The 22,165-nt window shown below is 35.9% G+C and overlaps 1 protein-coding gene across 7 annotated transcripts in view; it reads left to right on the forward strand.

Moving 5' to 3' along the window:
• The window catches only part of USP34 (ubiquitin specific peptidase 34), a 289,427-nt gene that overhangs the window by 180,122 nt on the left and 87,140 nt on the right, over nt 1-22,165 (forward strand). For 6 of the 7 annotated variants that reach the window (XR_008995834.1, XM_057497160.1, XM_057497164.1 and 3 more), the window contains 8 exons: nt 9,653-9,807; nt 10,921-11,034; nt 12,371-12,470; nt 12,602-12,761; nt 15,398-15,524; nt 15,613-15,760; nt 19,786-19,886; nt 20,098-20,307. Coding sequence is in view for 6 of the 7 variants with exons in the window: in XM_057497160.1 (XP_057353143.1) it covers nt 9,653-9,807; nt 10,921-11,034; nt 12,371-12,470; nt 12,602-12,761; nt 15,398-15,524; nt 15,613-15,760; nt 19,786-19,886; nt 20,098-20,307 (1,115 nt within the window). In the remaining variant the exon portion in view is untranslated. The remainder of the gene's footprint in view (nt 1-9,652; nt 9,808-10,920; nt 11,035-12,370; nt 12,471-12,601; nt 12,762-15,397; nt 15,525-15,612; nt 15,761-19,785; nt 19,887-20,097; nt 20,308-22,165) is intronic. The other variant, XM_057497163.1, reaches the window with a different exon arrangement.

The following is a 22,165-nucleotide window of genomic DNA, read 5'->3' on the forward strand; positions in this document are numbered from 1 at the left end:
CCATTCTCATTTCTGACTCTGTTGATTTGTGTTGATTCTCTTTTTCTTTTAATAAGTTTGGCTAGAGGCTTATCTATTTTGTTTATTTTCTCAAAGAACCAGCTCTTGGTTTCATTGATTTTTGCTATTGTTTTATTCTTCCCAATTTTGTTTATTTCTTCTCTGATCTTTATTATGTCCCTCCTTCTGCTGACTTTAGGCCTCATTTGTTCTTCTTTTTCCAGTTTTGATAATTGTGATGTTAGACTATTCATTTTGGATTGTTCTTCCTTCTTCAAGTGTGCCTGGATTGCTATATACTTTCCTCTTAAGACTGCTTTCGCTGCGTCCCACAGAAGTTGGGGCTTTGTGTTATTGTTGTCATTTGTTTCTATATATTCCTTGATCTCTATTTTAATTTGTTCGTTGATCGATTGATTATTTAGGAGCATGTTGTTAAGCCTCCATGTGTTTGTGAGCCTTTTTGTTTTCTTTGTACAATTTATTTCTAGTTTTACACCTTTGTGGTCTGAAAAATTGGTTGGTAGAATTTCAATACTTTGGATTTTGCTGAGGCTCTTTTTGTGAGCTAGTATGTGGTCTATTCTGGAGAATGTTCCATGTGCACTTGAGAAGAATGTGTATCCTGTTGCTTTTGGATGTAGAGTTCTATAGATGTCTATTAGGTCCATCTGCTCTACTGTGTTGTTCAGTGTTTCCGTGTCCTTACTTATTTTCTGCCCGGTGGATCTATCCTTTGGGGTGAGTGGTGTGTTGAAGTCTCCTAAAGTGAATGCATTGCAGTCTATTTCCCCCTTTAGTTCTGTTAGTATTTGTTTCACATATTCTGGTGCTCCTGTGTTGGGTGCATATATATTTAGAATGGTTATATCCTCTTGTTGGACTGAGCCCTTTATCATTATGTAGTGTCCTTCTTTATCTCTTGTTACTTTCTTTGTTTTGAAGTCTATTATGTCTGATATAGTACTGCAACCCCTGCTTTCTTCCCGCTGTTGTTTGCCTGAAATATGTTTTTCCATCCCTTGACTTTTAGTCTGTACATGTCTTTGGGTTTGAGGTGAGTTTCTTGTAAGCAGCATATAGATGGGTCTTGCTTTTTTATCCATTCTATTACTCTGTGTCTTTTGATTGGTGCATTCAGTCCATTTACATTTAGGGTGACTATTGAAAGATATGTACTTATTGCCATTGCAGGCTTTAAATTCGTGGTTACCAAAGGTTCAAGGTTAGCCTCTTTAGTATCTTACTACCTAACTTAGCTTGCTTATTGAGCTGTTATATACACTGTCTGGAGATTTTTGTCTTCTCTCCCTTCTTATTCCTCCTCCTCCATTCTTCATATGTTGGGTGTTTTTTTCTGTGCTCTTTCTAGGAGTGCTCCCATCTAGAGCAGTCCCTGTAAGATGTTCTGTAGAGGTGGTTTGTGGGAAGCAAATTCCCTCAGCTTTTGCTTGTCTGGGAATTGTTTAATCCCACCATCATATTTAAATGATAGTCGTGCTGGATACAGTATCCTTGGTTCAAGGCCCTTCTGTTTCATTGCATTAAATATATCATGTCATTCTCTTCTGGCCTGTAAGGTTTCTGTCTAGAAGTCTGATGTTAGCCTGATGGGTTTTCCTTTATATGTGACCTTTTTGTCTCTAGGTGCCTTTAACACTCTTTCCTTGTCCTTGATCTTTGCCATTTTAATTGTTATGTGTCTTGGTGTTGTCCTCCTTGGATCTGTTCTATTGGGGGTTCTGTGTATTTCCGTGGTCTGTTCGATTATTTCCTCCCCCAGTTTGGGGAAGTTTTCAGCAATTATTTCTTCTAAGATACTTTCCATCCCTTTTCCTCTTTCTTCTTCTTTCTGGTACCCCTATAATACGGATATTGTTCCTTTTGGGTTGGTCACACAGTTCTCTTAATATTGTTTCATTCCTGGAGATCCTTTTATCTCTCTCTATGTCAGCTTCTATGTGTTCCTGTTCTCTGATTTCAATTCCATAAATGGCCTCTTGCATCTTATCCGTTCTGCTTATAAATCCTTCCAAAGTTTGTTTCATTTCTGTAATCTCCTTTCTGGCGTCTGTGATCTCCCTCTGGACTTCATCCCATTTCTCTTGCGTATTTCTCTGCATCTCTGTCAGCATGTTTATGATTTTTATTTTGAATTCTTTGTCAGGAAGACTGGTTAGGTCTGTCTCCTTCTCCGGTGTCTCTGTGATCTTGGTTTGCCTGTAATTTTGTCTTTTCATGGTGATAGGAATAGTTTGCAGAGCTGGGATGAGTGACGACTGGAAGAAGTTCCCTTCTTGTTTGTTTGTTTGTGGCCCTCCTCTCCTGGGAGAACAGCGACCTCTAGTGGCTTGTGCTGGGTAACTGCGTGCAGACAGGGCTTCTGCCTCCTGCCCGGCTGCTATGGAGTTTATCTCCGCTGTTGCTGTGGGCGTGGCCTGGGTCGGGCCGCTGTCCCAAAGTGGTGGAGTCGAGTTGGAGGGGGAGTGGCCGGGAGGCTATTGATCTCTGTAAGGGGCCTCCGTGCTCCCTGCAGCCCAGGGGATTAGAGTGCCCAGAGATCCCCGGATTCCCTACCTCTAGACTAAGTGTCCCGCCCTGCCCCTTTAAGCCTTCCAAAAACCACCCGCCAAAACAAAACCACGAGCAGAAAAAAAGTAAATAAATAAAAAATGGCTGCTCGTTTTTCTTTATTCTCCGGTGCCAGCCTCAGGCACCCACTCACTGGTCTTGCTGCCCTTTTTCCCTAGTATTGGGGTGCCTATCCCTTTAGGACTTCCAAAAAGTGCTCGCCAAAACAAAACAGCAAGAACAACAACAACTATAACAAAATGGCCGCTCGCTTTTCTTTTGTTCTCCAGCACCAGCGTCCAATACCCGCTCGCCGGTCTTGCTGCCCTGTTTCCCTATTATTGTGGTCCCTGTCCCTTTAAGACTTCCAAAAAGCGCTCACCTCAGCAAAACAGAAAAAAATTGCCGCTCACTTTTCTTATGTCCTCCGTTGCCGGCCTCCGGTACCCACTCACCGTTCTTTCTGCCCTGTTTCCCTAGTATCCAGGGCCCCGCGCATGCACTGTGTCTGCGCTCTGGTCCGCATGGCTAGGGCTCGGTGTTCAGCAGTCCTGGGCTCCCTCTCCATCACGCTCTGCCTCCTCTCCTCCTACCGGGAGCTGGAGGGAGGAGTGCTCGGGTCCCGCCAGGCCGGGGCTTGTATCTTACCCCCTTTGCGAGGCGCTGGGTTCTCGCAGGTGTGGATGTGGTCTGAATGTTGTCCTGTGTCCTCGTGTCTTTATTCTAGGAAGAGTTGTCTTTGTTATATTTTCATAGATATATGTGGTTTTGGGAGGAGATTTCCGCTGCTCTACTCACGCCGCCATCATGGCTCCCCCTCCGCCCATTTTTTAATCCAGTTATTTCCTTTTTGGGTGTTGAGTCGTGTGGGTTCTTTGTATACTTTGGATGTTAAACCCTTGTAGGATATGTCGTTTCCAAATATGTTCTCCCATACTGTAGGATGCCTTTTTGTTCTACTGATGGTGTCCTTTTTAGCTTGATGTAGTCCCATGTGTTCATTTTTGCTTTTGTTTGCCATGCCTGAGGGGATGCGTTCAGGAAATAGTTGGTCATGTCTATATTCAGGAAATTTTTGCCTATGTTGCCTTCTAAGAGTTTTATGGTTTCATTGCTTACATTCAGATCTTTCATCCATGTCAAGTTTACTTTTGTGTATGGGGATAGACAATATCCAGTTTTATTCTCTTGCACGTAGGTGTCCAGTTTTGCCAACACCAGCTGTTGAAGAGGCTGTCATTTCCCCATTGTCAGTCCATGGCTCCTTTATCGTGTATTAATTGACCATATATGGTTGGGTTTATATCAGGGCTCTCTGTTCTGTTCCTCTGGTCTATGGGTCTGTTCTTGTGCCAGTACCAAATTGTCTTGATTACTGTGGCTTTGTAGTAGAGCTTGAAGTTGGGGAGGGTAATCCCTCCCCCACTTTATTCTTCCTTCTCAGGATTGCTTTCACTATTTGGGGTCTTTTGTGGTTCCATATGAATTTTAGAACTATTTGCTGTAGTTCATTGAAGAATGCTGTTGGTAATTTGATAGGAACTGCATTGAATCTGTAGATTGCTTTAGGCAGGATGGACATTTTGACAATATTAATTCTTCCTATCCATGAGCACTGGATGTGTTGCCATTTATTGGTATCTTCTTTAATTTCTCTCATGAGTGTCTTATAGTTTTCAGAGTATGGGTCTTTCACTTGCTTGGTTAGGTGTATTCCTAGGTATTTTATTCTTCTTGATTCAATTGTGAATGGAATTATTTTCCTGATTTCTCTTTCTGCTAGTTGGTCCTTAGTGTATAGGAATGCAAGAGATTTCTGTGTATTAATTTTGAGTCCTGCAACTTTGCTGAATTCAGATATTAGATCTGGTAGTTTTGGAGTGTATTCTTTAGGTTTTTTTATGTATAATATCATGTCATCTGCAAACAGGGACAGTTTAACTTCTTCCTTACCAATCTGGATGCCTTTTATTTCTTTGTGTTGTCTTGATTGCCATTGTGAGGACTTCCAGAACTATGTTGAATAATTGTGGAGAGATTGGGCATCCTTGTCTTGTTCCCAATCTTAAAGGAAAGGCTTTCAGCTTCTTGCTGTTAAGTGTGAGGTTGGCTGTGGGTTCATCGTATATGGCCTTTATTATGTTGATGCCTTTTTGTTCTACTTAAAAGGCACTACGTCCCACAGATTTTGCTGTGTTGCCCTCTATACCCATTTTTTTGAGAGTTTTTATCATGAATGGATCTTGAATATTGTTGAATGCTTTTTCAGCATCTATGGAGATGATCATGTGGTTTTTGTCCTTTTTTTTGTTGTGATGGATGATGGTGATGGGTTTTCTAATGTTGCACCATCTTTGTGTTCCTGGAATAAATCCTACTTGATCATGAGGAATGATCTTTCTGATGTATATTTGAATTTGGTTTGCCAATATTTTATTGAGTATTTTTGCATCTGTGTTCATCAGGGATATTGCTCTGTAATTTTCCTTTTTAGTAGTGTCTTTGCCTGGTTTTGGTATTAGAGTGATGCTTGCCTCATAGATAGAGTTTGGAAGTATTCCCTCCTCTTGTACTTTTTGGAAAACTTTGAGGAGGACAGGTATTAGGTCTTCACTAAATGTTTGATAACATTCAGCAGTGTATCCATCTGGTCCATGAGTTTTGTTCTTGGGTAGTTTTTTGATTACTGATTCAACTTCGTTGCTGGCAGTCGGTCTGTGCAGATTTTCTGTTTCTTTCCAGGTCAGCATTAGAAGGTTGTATTTTTCTAGGAAGTTGTCCATGTCTCCTAGGTTTCCCAGCTTGTTAGCATATAATTTTTCATAGTATTCTCTACTAATTCTTTGTATTTCTGTGGTGTCCATGGTTATTTTTCCTTTCTCATTTCTAATTCTGTTTATATGTATAGACTCTTTTTTTCTTGTTAAGTCTGGCTAGGTGTTTGTCTATTTTATTTATTTTCTCGAAAAACCAGCTCCTGCTTTCATTGATTCATTCTATTATTTTGTTCTTCTCGATTTTGTTTATTTCTGGTCTAATTTTTATTATGTCCCTCCTCCTACTGTCTTTGGGCCTCATTTGTTCTTCTTTTTCTAGTTTTGTTAATTGTGAGTTTAGACTGTTCATATGGGATTGTTCTTCTTCCCTGAAAGAGACCTGTGTTGCAGTATACTTCCCTCTTAGCATTGCCTTCACCACGTCCCACAGATTTTGCTGTGTTGTATTATTGTTGTCATTTGTCTCCATGTATTGCTTGATCTCTGTTTTTATTTGTTCAATGATCTATTGGTTACTTAGGTTAAGTGTCCATATGCTTGTGGGATTTTTCATTTACTTTGTGTAATTTATTTCTAGTTTTATTCTTTTGTAGTCTGAGAGGCTGGTTCATACAATTTCTATCTTGTTTAATTTACTGAGGCTCTTTTTGTGGCCTAGTAGATGATCTATTCTTGAACGTGTTCCATGTGCACTTGAGAAGAATGTGTATTCTGCTGCTTTTGGGTGTAGAGTTCTGTAGATGTCTGTTAGGTCCATCTGTTCTAATGTGTTGTTCAATGCCTCTGTCTCCTTACTTATTTTCTATCTGGTTTACCTGTCCTTTGGAGTGAGTGGTGTGTTGAAGTCTCCTAGAATGAATGCATTGCATTCTATTTCCCCTTTTAATTTGGTTAGTATTTTTTTCATGTTCATTCATATATGTTGATGCTCCTGTGTTGGGTACATAGGTATTTATATTGGTTATATCCTCTTTTTGGATTGACCCCTTTATCATTATGTAATGTCCTTTTTTGTCTCTTGTGACTATCTTTGTTTTGAAGTCTATTTTGTCTGATACAAGTACTGCAACTCCTGCTTTTTTAGCCCTATTAGTTGCATGAAATATCTTTTTCCATCCCGTCACTTTCAATGTTTTTATGTCCTTGAGTTTGAAGTGAGTCTCTTGTAGGCAGCCTATAGACAGATCTTGTTTTTTTATCCATTCAGTGACTCTATATGTTTTGATTGGTGCATCCAGACCATTTACATTTAGTGTGATTATTGATAGGTATGTACTTATGGCCATTGCAAGCTTTAGATTCGTGGTTACCAAAGGTTCAAGGGTAACTTCCTTAGTATCTAAGAGTCTAACTTAACTCACTGAGTATGCTATTGCAAACAGAATCTAAAGGTTCTTTTTGTTTTCTCTCCTTTTTTCTTCCTCCTCCATTCTTTATATATTAGGTATCATGTTCTGTACTCTTTGTCTGTCCCTTGACTGACTTTGGGGGTAGTTGATTTAATTTTGCATTTGCTTCATAATTAGTTGTTCTAGTTTCTTTACTGTGGTTTTTTTACCTCTGGTAACAGCTATTAAACCTTAGGAACACTTCCATCTATAGCAATCCCTCCAAAATACGCTGTGGAGACATTTGCGGGAGATAAATTCTCTCACCTTTTGCTTATCTGGGAATTGTTTAATCCCTCCTTGAAATTTAAATGATAAAATCTTGAAGAATATTCTTGGTTCAAGGCCCTTGTGTATCATTGCATTAAATATATCATGCCATTCCCTTCTGGCCTGTAAGGTTTCTGCTGAGAAGTCTGGTGATAGCCTGATGGGTTTTCCTTTGTATGTGATCTTTTTTCTCTCTCTGGCTGCTTTTAATAGTCTGTCCTTACCCTTGATCTTTGCCATTTTAATTATTATATGTCTTGGTGTTGTCTTCCTTGGGTCCCTTGTGTTGGGAGATCTGTGCACCTCCATGGCCTGAGAGACTATGCCCTTCCCGAGATTGGGGAAGTTCTCAGCATTTACCTCCTCAAAGACGTTTTCTATCCCTTTTTCTCTCTCTTCTTTTTCTGGTACCCCTATAATACGAATAATGTTCCGTTTGGATTCGTCACACAGTTCTCTCAATAGTCTTTCATTCCTAGAGATCCTTTTTTCTTTCTGTGCCTCAGCTTCTTTGTATTTCTCTTCTCTAATTTATATTTCATTTATAGTCTCCTCCACTGTATCTAATCTGCTTTTACAACCCTCCGTTGTATTCCGTAATGATTGGATCTCTGTCCTAAATTCGTTCCTGAGTTCTTGAATATTTTTCTGTACCTCCATGAACATGTTTATGATTTTTATTTTGAAACCTCTTTCAGGAAGATTGATGAGTTAAATTTAATTTGATCCTTTTTCTGGTGTTTGTGGGATTTTGGTTTGAACCAGGTTCCTTTGACATTTCATTTTTTTATTGGGTGCCCTTTAGTGCCCAGAACCTCTACTATCTGGAGCTGCTCAGTCCCTGGACTGATGTTGGGGTTTGCAGGGGAGAGGTGCTGGTGCCTGTGAGGGAGGAAAGAGCTGTTTCCTGCCTTCTGGCTGTTATGCCTGTCTCCCCTGCCAGAGCCAGTGGGCTGAACACACAGGTATAAGCCTCTCTACGTTTGTAGCTGCTGAAGGCTGGGCTTCCCTCTAGCTGGCTTGACACCAAGGCAGGGCCTACCGGTTTGCGAGCCGGGTGCTGGCTGGCCGGGAGGAAGTTGCAGCAGGCTGCGTATTATGGTGGGGGCCTTGGTGCTGCATAGCTAACCAGTGGGATGGAGTGCCTGAAGCTCCTGAAAGTTCCCAACCTGCTGGGCAGAATGAGCCTGGACAATTTTGTCTACCTGTCCTTTCTCCTGAGCAGTAAGCTCCATGCAATCCTTGCCCCTTTAGCAGCTCTCTCGTTAGAAAGTCTCTCAGACTGCCCACCTTTGTTTTGTCCCAGAGCAGCTATATATGGATCCCTATTTTCCACAAGTGGCTGGAATCTCAGTCTCTCCAGGTATTCCACCTGTCATAGCTTTCCAACACCACTAACCACCAGAGCACCATGCAATGTAAGTTCATGCTCCCAGAGCAGATCTCTAGGACTGAGTGTTCAGCGGTCCCAGGCCTCTCCTCCCTTCCCTCTCCCTCCCACCAATGAGCTGGGGTAGGGGAAGGGCTTGCATCCCATGGGATCACAGCTCTGGTACATTACCTTGTTCTGTGAGATCTGTTCTTTTCTCCAGGTGTATGCTGTCTGGCACAGCCTTCTTTCCTGTTGCTCTTTAAGGATTAGTTTGGTTGTTTGTGTGTTGGCTTCCGGGGGTACAAGTTGTTCTTAGAAGAAATAATCTATGCATTGACTCATTTGTGTGAGGAACTGATAGGATTTTTTTTCTGGTCAAACTCTCTTGACTGATTTTTCTGCTAGATAAATATTTTCTGAGGTATTTTTGCATATTCTTGATCTCATATACTTTTTCCCAAGAAAGAGAGAGGTTTATTAATATACTTTAATTCCCTTCTGATTCTAGGGAAGAGCCCCCAATTTAGGATATACTTTATCCTTGTGATATACTTTAGAAATCCCTGTAATGCTTGTATTCTGCCCGTTTTGGTTGTCTCATTTATCTGTATTCAGACTTGTGGTTGCCTGTGGTGACCTCTCTTTGGTTATGAATAGTTATTCTGACTTCCTTCTGTCACACTCAGGAATTAATTTAATATGTGGATCAGAGTACTGTACAAATTTCATCTCATTACATGGGCTTCCCAGCTAATTGTATCCCCTGATGTGTTGCTCTTCCCTGTTTAGGCAGTCAATTCCATTTTCCTTTATTCAACCTATGGATTCTTTTTTTTTTTTTCCATAGTTTCCAAACATAATACTTTCTGGCATTTATTGTTTATCTCCTTTGTGTATTGAATGAGCTTTGAACATAGTATACACTCTATTTTTAAACCTTAAACGTTAGAACTGACTCATCAACTTTGAGGATTACCTCCCCTTTGTCCTGTTTACTATGATACAGTGGTGTTCATATTTTAAGGAGAATGATTTTCCCAAGTGAATCTTCTAGGATACAGTGTAAGTTGGGTATTTTTAAGCAATTTATACATGGATTATATTTAACTACATTTTGAAAGCATAAATTATATGAAATCTCCCACAAAATAATTTTTATAAGATGGTATAAAATATCTCCTTTTCATTTCTAGATATGTTGGTGCTTCTAATACATTGAATTAGAACCAAAATGTTGTATATACTGTGATTCAAAATTTGTAATTTTTATCTAGGGTTAAGTTTAGAGCAAGTTGACATTTTATGGCATTGTTTAGTAGAAGATTCTGAGTGTTATGATGATGCACTTCATTGGTTTTTGAATCAAGTTCGAAGTAAAGATCAGCATGCTATGGGAATGGAAACCTACAAACATCTTTTCCTGGAGAAGGTAATTTTATTTCTTGACAGTTTCATTGTTTATATTGCTTTTCCATATTTCCTTTTTACCTCTTAAAATGTAGACTGTAATGTTCATTTTTCTTCTTGACAGTTTTAAAAAATAGACAAGTGTGCTGTTTTTCAGCAGTCCTTACATAGTTTTGCCACTAGATTTTGCTTTAATTTTGTCCTCTACAGTGTTTGTATGTAAATGAATAGTTTATATATACAAAAATGTTCCTTAGCTAAAGTACTTAAAATAACAGTAATTAGAATAGCTCTTCATGTAAACACTAATAAGAAATGTGGGACTTTTGGTGTTTATTTTTTCTTAATCATTAATAACATTGTAGTTCAATTTTCAGACATGGTGCCCATACCCACTAGTGTGAGGGCTTTATTCTGTGACTCTCTTCCTTAGTTCAATGTGATTTTTTAGCTAGTCTTCTGGCTGATATAAGCCAATGTTCAGATTTTTTGTGGATCTTTGGAAAGGCATATTTAGGAAGTGCTGGCATGCTACTGAAGAACATTCTTCTATCCAATTTTTGTTGTTATCAGATGCCACAATTAGTTCGGGTGGTAATTTTCTACTTGACTTTTGAGACATCAATCATAATGAAGCAATAAAGTTTTTGTTTTTGCGATTATAAAGACCGTGAACTCTCACATTATCTCTTTGGTAGAGTTGAGTGTGTATGAGTTTTGGTACATATACCTAAATCACTTAATTGAATCAAGGCAAATCTACAAGTACACCTTTAGGTATCTTAATTTCAAGCTCTGATCTATACATGAACTGTACACATAGCTACACATCTTATAAATGTGTATCGTATAGGTATATAATGAATGACAACATTTTTTATTCATTTCCTCTAATTCGAGTCTGTGTATATCTCAAAAAGAGAAATATGGATCAGACAGGTTTCGGTTATGACCTGGAAACATTTTTCACTAAGTTATTATGTGATTTTTGAAATCATACTAAAAATCTGAGCTGATACCTTTTTTTCATAATGTTTTCAATAAAAATTTTTAGCTTAAATCTGTTAAGTTAAATACAGTAAAATCTGTTAGCTTAATTATCACACTAAACAAACTTAAAAACTTTTTTTTTAAGATGCCCCAGCTAAAACCTGAAACGATTAGCATGACTGGCTTAAACCTGTTTCAACATCTCTGTAACTTGGCTCGATTGGCTACCAGTGCCTATGATGGTGGCTCAAACTCTGAGGTATGGATTCAGACTTGTCATATCATTAGGTCAGTTTGTAGAATTTTTCCTTTATTCCCCCAAATTAGATTACTGAATTTTATATAGTCTGCCAAGCACTGAATTAACCAACTATGAAGACTTTTATTCTTAGGCTTTAAAAAGTTTTCTATTTTGGTTTTAAGAAGCTTGAAAGGTTGAAAAAGTAAGTTTGTTGATACTGCATTACCAAAGATAATCTTGGTTGTGTTTAATGAAAATTTACTACGTTTTCCTTGATTAATAGAGAATAGGACATCTGAGTGTTCTTTTTGTCCCCTAAAAGCTCCCAGATAAACATAATCAAGTAGCTTTGTCAAGTAGAAAGTTGATCTGTGTAAAATATGATTTTTATGGCCTTTGTTTTGGCCAGCCTGTTAGTTGCTTCTGGGCAGCTCCAGAGTTCGCGTGTGCGCCCGTGCCCGCGCGCGCGTGTGTGTGTGTGTGTGTGTTTACTTCCTGCGTGGGTGTGTGTGTGTGTAGTTAGCTGCTCTATAAATAATAATGCTTTCATAGTGTTTTCCTACCTTCTTCCCTTGTTTGAATAGTGGGTTTTTTTGTTTGTTTTTGGTCCTATAACTGTCAGTTGTTAATTTCAGACAGCCAGACAGATCTAATTTGCCTAGGAAGTAGTCATGCCCCAATTTGAGGTGATACTGCTTTTCAAGTTGTTATGAATGCTAAGGCTATTCAGTAACCTATCAGAAAAATATCTTTGTTTACCCTGCCCAACTTTGGAGAACTTTAAGTTTTCTTTTTCTGAGGTTTTGGTGAAAACATTCTCTTTGTCATCTCATAGTTAACATCATAAATTTAAGCATCAACTTGGGTTAGCCTATCTCCGTAATTTTCCATATATACCTGAAAGCAGTGGTTCTATCAGAATAAGTTGGGCAGAAGCATTGGAACATTGTTATACTAATAATTATGTGTGTGTTGTTTTTATTCCTTTGTACATGTTTGGGTGTTTGGGGACTTGAGATTTACCCACCGTGTAGTCATAAGTTTTAGTTGAACTGTGTGTGTGTGTGTGTGTGTGTGTGTGTATAGTTAGCTGCTCTATAAATAAGGATTTTTAGACAAATACAGGTATAAGTAACTGAGGAAATTTCCAAGGCTTTTATCTTTATTATTATTTAATAATTCTTTAATAGGAGTTGCCCTTTAAATACTTTATAGGATATTAAAACTCGTTGATATTTGTATGACCTTTAAATTTGTTAGTCTTCTAATCATTTACATTGTTCAACAAAAAGTAATATTTATATCTGTAAAATATATATTAAATACATATAAATGTCCTAATTTTCTTTCTTAGCTTTGTGGTATGGACCAATTTTGGGGCATTGCTTTAAGAGCACAATCTGGTGATGTCAGTCGTGCAGCTATCCAGTATATTAATTCCTATTATATTAATGGTGAGTGATTTGAGGTGTTGTCTAATGGATAATTTTTTATGGGAGGATTTTCTTAGCTACAATTCATTGTCTTTAATGTAGTTAAACAAGAATAAAAGATTGATATACATATCTAAACATCTGATTTTTAGGTAAAACGGGTTTGGAGAAGGAACAAGAATTTATTAGTAAGTGTATGGAGAGTCTTATGATAGCTTCTAGCAGTCTTGAACAGGAATCACACTCCAGTCTCACTGTAATAGAAAGAGGACTCCTTATGCTGAAGACACATCTGGAAGCATTTAGGAGAAGGTAATTTTTTTAGATACCATATTATTAGAATGAATTTCAAGCTTTTTCATTATTAACATGTCCAAAAGTACTCTTAAATTAAACTAAATGTTCTCTTGGGGGCAGGTGGAAAGCATAAACATAACCAAAGTGAAGGGTTAGCAGTAGAAGTAATTTTTATTCATAATATGTACCATTCACTGTGGAATAAGCAATATAGGTTCCTAGTAAATATTGTGGAGCTTTAAAAATCATTAGACTGAGGAAATATGCATGAATAAGAATATTTAGACAGAATTCTATCTCTAAAAAAGTATTACTATTAAAAGGCAGAACACAGCACCAAGAAAACTTTCACTAAAACCCTCACCAAGAACATCAAATAATCTCTCATAGTTGAATCATTTGTTTCATTTGCTGTTTTTTTTTCTTCCTGGACTAGGAGACAGTATTTTAATTTTGAATTTCCATTTACCATGGAAACATCAAAAAATTCTGTGTTAATGAATATCTGTATAATTAATTTAGACATACCCTGTGTAATACAGAAATAAAGCAAAAATTAACATTTATGAATGTATCGGCTGAAATGAAAGGTGAGTAGATAGTTTTTATTAAGAAATTATTTGTTAAAAATCATGAGTAAATGTAAAAGTACAAAGAACTGTCAAAAAGATGTTAAAATTAATAACTTTCAACTTCAGAGCTTAGTTTGATAATGAAAAGTCATACAATTGATATTTATTGACATCTTATTTAAAATATCAGGATATGTTGAATAATTAAGATATTCTACACATTCCTTATAAATATTATGGTTCCATGATTTAAAACATTAGGGCATTGCAGATTTCTCTATTTTAATTATAATTACAGTTTTGGGGGATTCTACTTAAATAATTCCTTCTGTTTTTAAAGAGTGTACAAGAGAACTCCAGAGTTTTTTGCATAGAAACTTCACACTGCCTCATAACTTTTATCACTTAAAAAAAATAAATATAAATAAGCAAATGTGGTGATGTGTCTTATTCAAGTTATTACATACTAATTACAAAATGCAGATATTATGTATTAAGGTAATACTCTTAGAAAATGAAAATTATTGTAGTCTTTCTCTTCCTGTCATTGATAGTTACTATTAATGATATGATACATATTTTTCCAAAATTTTCTGTATGCTGCAGGGTCTGCAGACAACAAACCAAAAAGGCCCTGTTGGTTCAAACCCTTAATCCTCACACAACGTTACCAGTGTATTTAAAATAAATACATACTTTAAAAATTAAAGTCTTTAAAGTAAATTAAATTTCTTAAGGTTCAGTGGTGCTTTTTATAAATTTAATGAATTTAGTTCAAAAATCCCTCCTCAGATATACAGAAATTTTTTCTAACTCAGGAGAAAATTGATTGTAGTGTCCTTGATAGACATCTTTATATTAGTTCATATTTTACTCCAAAAGTTAATGTTGGTGTTAAGTAATTTATGTAAATACTTATTTTTTTGTGTGGCAAGTAGAGAAGCTAGGGAACAGAATTGAGTATTAAAAAATCTAAGACTAGTTTAAAAATTAGGTATTTCCTTACAAATCTGTGTAGAGTACATCATTGTGCTATTTCAATTGCTACTACTAATTTAAAATTGCCTAACACTTCTAGAATGAAAATACAAAGTGATTATTGTGTATTTGTGTATTCCTTATATTAAGATAGTAAATAAAATGCCTTTTTGAAAGAGTTTTCTTTTTAAAAAGAGATAAGTTTATAATCTTAAACAGTAGTTCTCAACTGGAAGCAGTTTCCTGGGGGACATTAGATAATGTCTGGAGACATTTTTGATTATCACAGTTTAAGGGAGAAGGGGGGTACTATTGGTAGTGGGTAGAGACCAAGGGTGCTGCTAAATATCCACCAGAGCTTGAGACAGCACATGACCTGTAACAGAATTACCTGACCCCAAAAGATTAAAATTACTCTTTTCTCAGTCATGTAACCTGGTCATTGGATCACTTCTAGGAAATCAAGTCCATTAACCTCTTAATTGTCTTCCTTCTATTCCAGAAGTGCTGATTAGATTTAGATGTTGCTACTTTATTTCTTAACTAAATTCAGGTACCCTGAATCCTGTCTTCTACAACTGAAAATAAGTTAGAATATTGACATATTTAGTGAGTGTCATGCTAGATGAAATACTGAAATACTAGTCTTTGTAATTTTAACAGTCATGAAATCTGCTCTCAAATTCAGTTAGGCTGCCTAACATCAATTTACTACAATAAATTTCTATCTCTGAAAAATATTTCCTAATATCTTTTTTTCCTCTTCTGAATGTAGGAGGGAGAGTTTGCCATTTCACTGGATTAGTTTGTTTCTTTGAAGTCATCCTGCCTCTACTACTCCCTTCCCCCCTTTAAAAAAATGCTTTTAATGGGATTTTTTCTTCCTCAGTAATTTTTCTTGGAAACTTTTTTTTTTAGGAACTCTTAGCTATATGCATTTAAGTTTGATTCAGTATAATGAATCTAAACTTAAAGTAGGTGATATAGGGTGGAATGTGCTAGAAACTTGTAGGTTTTTCATTTTGTAAAATATTAAAAACTTCTATAACGTTAAAATGATTTAAAATTGTATCCTTCCTGTGTGTGGTTTTTGTGTTTTAGGTTTGCCTATCACCTCAGACAGTGGCAAATTGAAGGCACTGGTATTAGTAGTCATTTGAAAGCACTGAGTGACAAACAGTCCCTTCCTCTAAGGGTTGTATGCCAGCCAGCTGGACTTCCTGACAAGGTAGTTCTAATTTCCAAATTTTTAACATTTCCCAGTTCAAATATCTGTTCTTTTTGTATTTTTAAATTGGTTGCATCTCATATTTCAGATGACTATTGAAATGTATCCTAGTGACCAGGTAGCAGATCTTAGGGCTGAAGTAACTCATTGGTATGAAAATTTACAGAAAGAACAAATAAATCAACAAGCTCAGCTTCAGGAGTTTGGTCAAAGCAGCCGAAAGGGAGAGTTTCCTGGTAAGTCCAACAGTTCAGATTTTCATATTTCCTAGGTTTTATTACATATTAACATTGAACCTTTATTTTGAAGACTCCAGCCATGTTCATGGCTCCCCTCCCCTCCTCTTCGTGTGGAACAAGAGTTCTTAGGCAAGAGTTAAGAGTTACTTCAGATGGTATTTGCAAACATTTATAAGTATACTACTCAAGTACCCCAATATTTTTTGTATTTTGATATATTTCTTTTTTTGGGGGGCTATGAAAATAATACCCCCTTAAATCCCACCTGTGCATCTCCTGTTCCTTCCAAAAAACTATCACTTTGAGAAGTATTTCATGTGGACCTAAAGGTATATTTGATTGTTCCCTTACTATTACCACTTACGCATTTTTATTGTTTTCCCATAGCTTATAAAATATGAGCTAAATTAGAGGAACAACCAGGAAAACTGGTACTTTTTACATGTAATTAGAAGGTCTGAAATTATAACGGACTAAATACATGTTTAGGGGAAAGAAAGATCTTCAAGTTTTAATAGGACTTTTAACCTGCCTATGTATGGAGTGATAATTCTTTGGCATCAATTAGTAAGCCAACAGTTTTACTACAGCATGCTTAAGATGAAACCACATGTATCTTCTAATGCATCAGATCTTAAATTTTGTTCTTTAATAATTAGCAAATATTCTTGGAATAAAAGAATAGATGTAGAAAAGTCTCCTTTCCTACCTTCATCTCTAAATCATCCATTCTGCTCTCCTGAAGCAAATGCTGTGGATTTCTTGCATAGCCTTCAAGAGATACCAAGATACTGTTGTAAGAATGTTCATACATGTATAACTTAAAACAAATGGTAGTATTTCACTTACAGTCTTTTATACTTTGCTTATAGTGTTTAATATTATCTTAGATAACATTTCATATTAGTACATGTAGGAAGTTACCTCATTGTTTTTAAGATCTGCAAAGTCCATAATAGGATACCATCATTTGTTTTACCTATTCTCTATTAATGGACATTTAAGTTGTTTACATTCTTTTGCAATTACAATCAGTGCTACAGAGAATATCCTTATACATACATTAATTAAGACATGTTGGCTGACTACCTAGTTACGGAATTTTCAGGTCCAAAGGTATCTGCTTTTGTTATGCTGAAAGGTATTACACATAAAGAAGAGAATATGCAATGAGTGATAAAATGAAAACCACCCATGTACCTTCCACCTTGATTAAGAACTAGGACAGTAGTAGAAGCTACTTGTGTGTCCCTCCCTAATATTATACTTTCCATTCCCCTTAACACTATCTTGGTTTTTTAGTTTTCTATTCTTCTATTATTTAGTCTTCTAGTTTATTTAATCTTTAGCTTATAGTTTTATCTCCAGTGTAGATATACCTAAACAATATATTTAGTCTTGTGAAACAGACAAAGCCAGCACAAACATGATAGGTTAAGGAAAAGGAGAGTATGGCTACTATCAGTCAAAGGATCACAGAAGAAAATAAGCTAAAGAGGATGTACTTTCACTTTTTCTAAAGGTCTATAATGCCTCGTTTGAGGATTTCAGTAGGAAAGTTCTCAAGTATAGGTCTTGACATAATTAAGACATCTCAGTGTCATAATATTGACAAGATGCTGGGACATCTAACAGAAATATACATAGAGTTTGCCTTTTTTTTTTTTTTTTTCCTTTTTCTGTTCTCTTCATGACCTACTTTAGCTCTCAGAAGGAGGTCAAGGTAGAATTTCTTCTGTGACATGAGATGAATGTCAGTAGGATATGGAGGTGAGAGTAGAAACTTCACTAAGCATATGGTAGAGTCCAGGTACAGATAGAAAGGCTGGCCAAGTTCACTTGCTCAGGTATTCTTCCTCAGATAGAGAAGATATTATGATGGCAGCAAGGATTTTGGTCATTGGCCCCTCAGTCATGCATTTTTCTCATAACACTGATCCTACTGATGGTCTTCCAGCTCCAGATACACAGTAGTAGGATATCCTTTATCATTTTAACCAGTACAGTAGTTCTCTTTGTCTCTGCTGCATTGAATGCTGTTCCCAGTATCCATACATTTTTTTCCTACTTTTTCTTTCTGCCCTTTTTTTTCCACAGAATTTTAGAGGTATTGTTGTGTTGTGTTTCTTCTGTTGTTGCTGTTTAGAATTCTGAAGTCATTTTGCTTCCTGATATTTTTTTACATACCCTTTTTTTCCTTTAGAGCTTAATGAGTCTTATTGTCTTCAGTGTGGCCTGAGTGTGAGTCTGTTTTCAGCAATTGTGATGGATACTATAGAGTTTAGGTTTTTAGTGGGCCCTTTTAGTTTGGCAACTTGTGTATTTTAAGCTTGGGGAAATTTTCTTGAGTTCATTTGGTTTCCTATCTAATGTTTGATCATTTCTCTCTTTTTAGAAATTCTTTATTACATGTTTTATCTTTTGGATTATTCCTAATTTACTTATCTTTTCTCTTTAATTTCTTGGAGTTTTAACTTCCTGAGAAGTGTTCTCAACTTTATTTTGTAACCCTTCTTTTGAGGTTTTCATTTTTGCTGTCATGCTTTTAATATCTAATATCCCTTTTTTGTTTTTTCATGGTTGCATTATCTCTTTGAGGTTATTAGGGTTTTTTTCCCTTAATTGTTGAATTTTTAAAAATCCAGACTGGTGGTTCCTGAATTTTAGTTAGAATATTTTGCTTATTATCTAATTATTTTCTATTACTTACATCTCTTCTTTTACTCTCTTACCATGTATTTACCACTCTTTGTATGGTAGATTCTTTGTATGTGTAGATTGAAATTCCCATTTGGTTTCTTTTTCTTTCTCTTTTTCTCTCTTCTTTTTTCTTTTACCCTCTCTAATGAATTACTTTTAAACATGGTCTTCAGGTCATGAATTTTCTCTATCTTTGTCTGGAAGAAAAGTTCATTTGCCTTAATTTTTGGAGGATATTTTTACTGGATGTAGAATTCTAGGTTAAGAGCCTTTTTTCCCCTTCAGGACTTTATAAATGCTTATAAATGTTTTCTCATTTTATCTTTTGGCTTGCAAGGCTTCTGATAGAAAATCTGGTTTTTCTTATCTTTCATCCTTTGTATACAGGGTATCTTTTTAACTGTGGTAAGTTTTACAAAATTTTCTTTAACAATGATTTTTGAGCAGTTTGATTATTGGTGTGCCTTGTTTTTAACTTTGTGTTTATGCAGTTTGGGTTTATTTCACATTCTTGGGTCTGTGTGTTTATAATATTTATCAAATTCGAAAAAGGTTAGCAATTCCATATTTTGTCAAAAACAGGTTTTTTTTCATCTTTCCCCAACCCTAATTTCTGGGCCTCTAGTTAAATGTATCCTGGACTGTTTGTTCATGTCTCATAGATCACTGAGATGTTGATATTTTTCCTTTATTCCTTTTCTCCTTTCTTCTTTTCTCTCTGTTTTTTTCCCCCTCTTCTTTTCTTTCTCTCCCTGCCCTTTCCTTTGATCTCTTCCCACTTTGGTCAGGTGTTGAGCCTACTTCTCTGACAAATCAGCATAAATCTATTGATTTATTGAATTTACCAATTTACCATAATCTGGAATGTTGTAGCTGGTCTTTTTCATATCAGAGTTTTTGTTTTTTTTCTCCCACTCTATAATCTGTTTTGTTTTATTTTGTTGGGTAATAACAGGGAAGAAAGGACTCTATCATTATAAATACATGCTAGTTACTTATGCAACTAAGGCATTAATGAATCTAATTCACGTATTGCTAGGGGAGATGCTGTAGCTTCCTAGAAAGCTACATAGTGTTTTCAGTTACAGAATTTTGCATATTATTAAGCAAGTGGGAATTGATTTTAGTATTTTCTTGTGGTTTTTACTGCCTAAGGCTAACCTTGGACAGCAGAAAATATTTCAGGAAGTATGCTTACGACTGCATCTACTTTGCTCAAGAAGTGTGTTTAAGCTTAATGTCTGTCTATAGTCATGTATTCATGCCAGCAAATAATTTAACTCTTATAAAAATGTTCACTTAGATTTTCTGCTGTTTTTAAGGAGGCCTCATGGGACCTGTCAGGATGATTTCATCTGGACATGAATTAACAACAGATTATGATGAAAAAGCACTTCATGAGCTTGGTTTTAAGGATATGCAGGTACTCATGAACAGCATTTGGATTTTAATCATCTATTGACTGTTATAGTCAGTAATTGAACAGTCAAAGTTATACTTCAAAAATATTTATTACAGCTTTTGTAATTAAAATTTTAAGTGAAGTTATTTTATAATTAAGACCTTTATTAAGCCAAAAATGTCATGTGCCTAAGTAAGTGTTGTTTTTTTCCCCATTGTTCTTATTTTTATAGATGGTATTTGTATCTTTGGGTGCACCAAGGAGAGAACGGAAAGGGGAAGGTGTTCAACTGCCAGCATCTTGCCTACCACCCCCTCAGAAGGATAACATTCCGATGCTTTTGCTTTTACAAGAACCTCATTTAACTACTCTTTTTGATTTATTAGAGATGCTTGCATCATTTAAACCACCCTCAGGAAAAGTGGTAGTGGAAGACAGTGAGGTGACTATATCATTTCATTTTTATAAAGTCTTGTTTTCTCTTTCTTTTCAGTGGAAAAGAATTTTCTCAGTGAACTCCTAAGAGCAGTAAAACCTAGGAATCCATTTATTATCTAAGGGCCTAATGTGATCCAGGCATACTGTTTTAAGTAATGTTTTACAGGGATCAAAATAGGCATAGTTTCAGCTTTAATTGAATCCAGTTGGAGAGACAGATACTGACATGGCCTAAAAGATAGTTTGAAATAAACTAACAGATAAGTAGTTTCTGATAGAGATAGCTGCTAAGATTGAAACATGACATGTCATTATTAAGGGGTGGTAATAGACACACATTGACATTATTGGTCAGGGAAAATTTCTCTGAGGGAAACTGTACATAATCTGAGCAGCTAAATGAAGAGAATGAGTCATGTTAGTTGCAGATGGGGAGTCCTTCAAATTGGGTTTACTGCTGATCAGAGTGATGAAGCATTACAGATTCACAGAAAAATGAATAGCATGTTTGAAAACCTGGGAATGTGAGTATAGTGTAATTCTTAATAAGAGTACAGAAAAGGAGATTGTTATCTATACTATAAAGGATCATGTGAGATTTTTATTTGGATTGCCATCATCATGGAAGGTTTAAAGCAACAAAATGAGATCCTTTCTGGGCTTTTAGAAACAAAATGTAGGTGTTAGTGTGATGGATGTATGAGAGAAAAGAAAGATGAGAGGTAAGAGGACCAGTTAGTAGGCCACCGTAATAGTCTGTGTGAGGCCTGGACCAGAGTGGAAGCATTCATTTTTTAGCAGATATTTCACTGAACTTTGTGACAAATATGGCATTGTTGATGTGGGATTGTTTTGGTTGCATGAGCGTTGAAAACATTTATAGAAACAGTAAAAATAGTGGGTTTTCACTGTGTATGAGACCCATATTGTAGGGCCCTTCAATCATAACATAAAATATAGTCATAGTCAGATACACTTGGAATATTTTTTTTTCCCTTCAAATAGTTTTTTGCACTGAGTTCAGTCTTACTTTTTTTGTTTTTTTATCTGGTGTTTACAAAGGAATTAATTCCATTTTTCCTGAAGAACTCATTGCCATTTCCCCCACTAAACCAAAAGTGGGTTGCTTCTCTTTTTTCTTCAGGGTTATGAAAAGCAAGTTACCTTGAAACTCAGTCTTTAAGATTTCCTTGACTTCAGAGTATTCCAGCTTTATACCACTATACAAAAAGAACTTTTTATAGATTTCTTTGGCATTATCTTAGAAAAAATTTTGACAGCAATAGTACTAGAATAAAAGATATAAAATTCATCCTCTGTGGAACATTATGTAGATACTCTGAGGAAAATTCTAAAATTGTAAATTTTAGATTTTGCTGCTTATTTACCTCTTGGGTGGTGCTTTAGTTTAAAAAATAAAAAAGGAAACCTGCCTATTTCCTTGATACTCTCTGAAACATTCTTTAGCTTACTATTATCTCAGCACCTTTACGGAGTTCAAATTTAACAGATAAAAATGGAAAAAATATGTTCTTTATAATTGTTTGCTTTCTTCTTAATCTATTCTTGTCTGAAACTGGAAAATAAGGTATGAATTAGCAAAATAAGAGAAACAGGTTACTCTTTTTTCAAATATAAGGTCAAGGATTTAATTCACCAGGTCTTGTCATTTTTAGAATAGTGGGCTGCACAGAGGAAGTAGGTAATAGTCTTGGTGAAATTTACTTGAATGGCTTTATAAACAGACATTTTCACTTATATTTGAAAAACTTCTGAAGGAAAGTGGTCAGACATACAGGCCACATTTTTTTTCCAGAAGGGTGTTCAACAACAAATTTGAATACTAATTTGATAATAACTTA

The sequence above is a fragment of the Manis pentadactyla genome, chromosome 2, assembly GCF_030020395.1.
Source record: "Manis pentadactyla isolate mManPen7 chromosome 2, mManPen7.hap1, whole genome shotgun sequence".
Taxonomy (NCBI): Eukaryota; Metazoa; Chordata; class Mammalia; order Pholidota; family Manidae; genus Manis; species Manis pentadactyla.